General features: G+C 41.7%; 1 protein-coding gene across 1 annotated transcript; it reads left to right on the top strand.

Annotated features, from left to right (window-relative positions):
- The first annotated feature begins 3384 nt into the window (after nt 1-3384).
- On the top strand, nt 3385-5215 carry LOC148014498 (early nodulin-like protein 19). Its single transcript, XM_087666652.1, has 2 exons — nt 3385-3790; nt 4748-5215. The coding sequence occupies exons 1-2, from the start codon at nt 3586-3588 to the stop codon at nt 5146-5148; spliced, it is 606 nt and encodes a 201-aa protein (XP_087522778.1). The 5' UTR covers nt 3385-3585; the 3' UTR covers nt 5149-5215.
- Nucleotides 5216-5901: the final 686 nt, after the last annotated feature.

Genomic DNA, 5901 nt, shown 5'->3' with positions numbered 1-5901 from the left:
TGACCCATGCTTGTATGGATGACCCTTGTGCTCTTGATGCTTATTATGCAGGTTATCCATTTGATCCTGGGGAACAGAATGGTTTTGGAAAAGCCCTATCCTAATCAACATTTCACCAGTGAAGTTCTTTCCTTACTTCAAGGATGCAATTTTGATTGAGCAGTAGCTAAATTTGCCCCAATCTGAAATGCAGACAACTTACAGATAACATACTATTTCAGAACAATTTTTACCCTGAATTAATGACAGTCAAGTGTCACCTATATGGCTTGAAAGTATGCTTCATGAGCTTCGTTTTGACATGTCACACGCCTCAATTGGAGCTGCCCATAGGAAGTTATGACCAGTTTTCTCCAGCATGCCTGTTCTGGACAGCATGCTATCCACTGTTTGTCAGCCCCTAATTGTCAAGAATTGGAGGCCAAACTCATATGCTGACAACTTGCACATGTCATATACATCATATACACAATTCTATGCCCCAATTCCACATGAGATTGTACTTTAACCTACCTATATTCTCCTTTGTAATGCTGAGCAGAGTAGTACTCTACAACCCCCCCCCCCTCCCCCCCTTTCGCTTTGAGCCATATGTCCTCTTTTTGTTTTTGAGGGCAAAAACCTTTGGGGTCAGGATGGAGTGTAAAAGAATGGGGATAGATGGGTAGGACATGGATTAGCATGGGAATACCTAGTTATACTGACAGGGTATATTAGGTGTTGAGAGATCCAATTAGGGCATCAGTTTATCAATAATCAAGTCTCTTTTCTCCTTCCTCCTAGCTTTCATGGCTTCCTTCCTCTTTCTCTCTCTTTTTCTGTCTTTCTCTCTCTTCTGCTAGTCTTTCTCTCTCTTCTTCTTTCATCTTCTTCCTCTTTCTCTCTTCTCTCTGTAGTCTCTCCCTTCTCTCCTTCTCTCTCCTAGGTCTCCTTGATTACAATGCCCCCATAATTTAAGTTCATATATCATTAACCTATCAATGGAGTTAGAAAAATAGACAACAACCTTCTATATGCAAATTTGATGTGGAATATATACAACTTTTATGAAACTAATCAAAATTTGAAAGCTTTGTTGTTAACGAATTTTGATACATTGATGCCATGTGTTGCCTTGGAACTTTAAAGTTTCGAAAATTTTGTAATGCTTTAGTTGATTGTAAAATTGCTTCAAGGCTCTCTCAAGGATACATCAAAAGATGAAAAAATATAATGAACATTGTTTGTGACTTTTTTAAAATAAGGAAAACCACAAGAAGCTTCACCAAGATGCCCATGAAAGCAAGAGAGCAATGGAGTTGTTAGATAATTTTAGAGGTGGACTTTTTATTACTACTTGCTATGCATTCACCATAGACTTTGGTCAAAAGAGAGACAACCAAAGAAAATACTTGGAATAAGACCAACTATGCTTTTACAAAATTTTGGTGCAAGTAGTCTATATTAACATGAGGAAAGTACATTCGTTGCATAAGGATGCTTGATGCATGTTGCTTGAAACTAGTCATAAAAAGTGCATTAAGGAGAACTTATGTTGTTCCATCTTCTAATATGTAGGTCTAAGGATCTTTGAAGTTTGGGAGGCACACCCTCTTTAAGCATTAGGCATTAGGGTTCTTTGAAATTTTGGAAGGACACCCTCTTTAAGCATTAGGCATGGGGTAGTTTTATGTTCCTTAACTTTCTTTAGTTAGTTTTTGGACATAAGGGATCTAATAAATTTTAAGCCTAAGGTTTTTATATCAATACTCTAGACTAGGTAGGGGGTGAGTGAAGGTGAATACCCATAAATAGCAATATCACGTGACTCGTGAGCATATATGTTCATAGATTTGACTACTAGGAAAGCACGTCTCCATCATTGGGCTTGTTGACATGTATGTACTTTCTTGTGTTGCAATCATCATGTGAGCATATACGTTCATAGATTTGACTACTAGGAAAGCACATGTCCATCATTGGGCTTGTTGACATGTATGGAGTTTCTTGTGTTGCAATTATGGTTGAGTAGAGGGTAGGTGAAATAGGTTTCTTCTAGCTAATTGTTTTATGATGGGCCAAAGTTGGTGGAAAACCTTTCACAACATGTTGAATGGTAGCCATTTGTTCTTGAGGGCTAGGTTTTTTGGGTTGCTAGAGTAGACTTTTGTAGTAGGTATGATGGATATCCCCTTTGCCTCTTGGAACATGCATCATAAAGAGGGGGCACAACCCATATTATATTGGAGACTTGGGTAGAGCCCAACTTCTTCTTTATTGTTGCAAGATAAAGTTGCTAGCCTTTTTGTATACTCTCATACATATTAGGGGTGATCCAAGATTACAAATTTGATCCATGTCCTTCTTATTGCAAGGCCACGGAATAACTCACTAACCTATTGGCTCAACTAGCCTAGACTGTTCTTGGTTGGGCATTGTAGTATTGGCATCACAAAAAAGAAATTGATGTTGAAGAGAGCAAAGTGCCTCTTGTCGCAATCTGCTTCATTGTAGCCAAAATCTCCACAACATCCATGTCCTTGCACCTCTTGTAAATTATTTTTCCTTACTTCGATACAACATAATTCTTTGAAAAAGTTGAGCACTATCTATTGCTCCCATTGAAAATATCCATGACACTTGCAGGAATGAAGGTCATGTGAAGGTGCTCTAGGGCTAGGTTGCACACTGACTACAGTGGGGAAAACATGGGTTTATCCTCCCTATACTAGCGTTGTGGTCACCGTGGCATACATTAAACTGAATTTGTAGGAATTAATGTGGCAACTAACATTGGATGTTAGAAGCTTTTGTTTTCAATTGCGGCGTTCGAAAAAAGTACAACTCGTTGACGAATAAGAAATTGCCTTCTTGTTTAGCGCTACTAGCACGGCCAAGGAAAGGGCTTGCATGGCAGGTTTAGCAAGGACTCATCAGGTTTAATGAAACCTTGCTATCCCTAGGCATACATTGTGCGATGCCATTTTAGTGGGACGAGGGGGGGACTTGTTGCGCGCACTGTGCGGAGCGGTGTGACACAGCTCTAAGTTTTGGGATGGTGGGGGGAGGGGGGCCTGGAGGGGCAAATGAGAAAACATATATACAATGCATGGAATGGCTGTTGCGTATGGTGAATCAAGGCCCTCGGATTGTACGGCCATCACCGACAAAATCAGCCTTCACAAAACCGAGTAGGAAAAAAAAGGAAAAAAAGAAGAAAAAGAGAAGCGTGTGATGAATGATGGGAGAGGGGCAGGATGTCCAACGAACCAACCTTCCTCCTACCCGGTAACCGGCCTGATAAAAAAGGGACAGTTTACACCGGTACTGTCACACACGATCTCCTCTCACTCTCACACTCACACACACACACACACACACACACTCTCTCTCTCTCTCTCTCTCTCTCTCTCTCTCTCTGCAGTTTTAATATTTGTTCTTTCCCTTCTGATCTTTTCGTTCCTCGTAGGAAGGATTGCATCATCAGAAAACCAGCTCATTATTATACTTTATCCCTCTCCACATTTCCTTTCTGGCTGTCAAGACTCGAGAGGAAGATCTTGCAGCTCAAGCGCGTAGCCAGAGAGAGAGAGAGAGACAGACGCCATGGATCGAACCGCAGCTCCTTTCTGGTGCTCTTCTGTTGGGCTGGTGGTGATGCTCCTGGCGATAGCGGTCCCAACATCAGTGGAGGCAGACGATCACATTGTGGGAGCCAATAAGGGCTGGCAGCTCCCCGCCAACGCGGGCGGGAACCTGAATTACACCGTCTGGGCTGCTTCACAGACCTTCCTTTTGGGGGATTATATCAGTAAGTCTCTCTCTCTCTCTCTCTCTCTCTCTATACCAGTGCTTGTGCAACCAAGCTTGGTTGTATTCTCAAGATTATATGAAACCTTCCTTCAAGATCTCTTTGAGGTAGAGCATGCTCATGCACCCGTCTTGCACTTGTTCTTTAAGCTCATCCCAGCTCCAATTTGAGCTTGTTGGTGCACATCATCAAACCAAGTCTTAATGCCTGTACCACATTGGAATCTCCATTTCTCAAACTCTGTCAATATCACAAGCTTCTTCAAGGGAGTTTCCACGTGAAAATGCTGGACAGGGATCGCAGGCGCGGCCTCTGGTCTCTGCCCCCATTGCAGCAGAACATGCTTATTATAATTATGTATGGGGTTGCTCCCTTGCAGCTCATGATCTTGACACTTTAATGGCATAAGATTTCCCACCATGGAAATAACAAACTTTTTGTACCCAACACCAAATTTGGGCTGTTTCTTGACAGCTGGTGAACGGAATCACTCCATGGATGACCAAGATTGCAAGATCACCCCTCTCTTGTTAAAAGAAACAATTGAATGGTTAGCTTAGGGACTTGTCTAATCATCTTTCAACACATAATTGAGGCATTTGCCTGTTTTGCATTCAAGTGTGATTCAATTATTCACGTTTATCATGATGCTTGGATTTGGAACTCATGACCACCACAACCACCACTTTGAGTACCTCAAAGTACCTGTCATCATGCGCACCCAGACAATCCATTTTTCTCTCCCAAAGGCAGAATCAAGAAATTTGACTGAAGTGCAAGATCTTTACTCCCATGTTTCAACTAGCACTGCCTTATGCTGCATTAAAGTCTGACAGTTAACCCTCTACTGTATGCTCAATAGTGAAATACTCAGGTTAAGCTTGCTCTTTCATAGTGTTTGGACAACTGTCTTACCAAGAGCTTCTGTTTTCTTTTTTTATGCCCTCTCCCTTCCAGGTTTCCGTTACCCAAGGGATCTGTACACAGTCTTTCAAGTGAACTTCTCTGTGTACACAAACTGCACAATAAATATGTATTATGGGCATGATTGGATCTACAACTGGACCAACAAGGCAGGGAGGATTCTCATTCTTCTGAATCAGACAATGGTGTATTACTTTGTGGATGCAAACCACTGCAGAGACGGCATGAAGGTGGCTGTGAATGTGACCAGGAACTCCACAGAGGCCACATCATCGTCATCGTCGTCGTCATCAACGTCATCGTCCTCGAGCAAGAACAAGAACAGCAATGCGTCTGCAGCGCCTCTTCCTGAATCAGCCACCACTCTCACTAGCTTGATCTTGGTTGAAGTCCTCCTCTTGTTCACTGTTTGGTTACTATACCCTACATTGTAACACTTCTTTGCCTTCATTTATTTACTGGGGCATACTGGGGCTTTTGCGCCCCCCCTCCCCCCCCCCCGCAATTTCCCTTGAGCCTTGGATGGGAAGCAAAGTTTTGAATTTGAACTGCATAAAGTTTTCCTGGCGGTGTGGTTTGGCAGTGTTTGATTGCATGTTGGAGGCATCATTTTCTGAAAATGTGATACAGCTAACAGTCCATCTCGATTTGTCATACATCTACAGTCGAGGCTACAACTTCCATAACTGCACACTTGAGGACGGTGGTCACTATTCGTTACCATTACATGCCTCTCTCTCTCTCTCTCTCTCTCTCTCTCTGTGCTTGCCTTACTACGGTCATCTCTTTACACAATTGGTGTCTTTGAAACTGTTGTCTCACGAGGCATTCCAACTGGCGCGATTACTTTCCTTTATCTTCATTCCTTGAGAGAGAGAGAGAGAGAGAGAGAGAGAGAGAGAGAGAGAGAGAGACAACAAATTCTAGACCACTTACTATATAGAAAGTTCACACTATAACTAGGAAGAATAGCGATCAAACTAGGAAGAATGTAGAATTTTCTAGTTATAACTAGATAATTTTGTCATCACGAATCTATTCTAACTAGTAAATCCCTTTTTCTAGATAGTATCTAGAAATTTGAAGCCTTATCTAGTAAGTTATTGTATATCTAGTAACAATATCAACATAATAGGAATTTTTTTTTTCACTAGTCATAACTAGCAAGTACTATCATCTATCTAGGA

The sequence above is a fragment of the Lygodium microphyllum genome, chromosome 25 (genome assembly GCF_053477565.2).
Source record: "Lygodium microphyllum isolate KBCC chromosome 25, Lygodium_microphyllum_v1.1.10, whole genome shotgun sequence".
Classification (NCBI taxonomy): domain Eukaryota; kingdom Viridiplantae; phylum Streptophyta; class Polypodiopsida; order Schizaeales; family Lygodiaceae; genus Lygodium; species Lygodium microphyllum.
The sequence above is the reverse complement of the archived record's forward strand: the minus strand, read 5'-3'. Positions and strand labels throughout refer to the sequence as shown.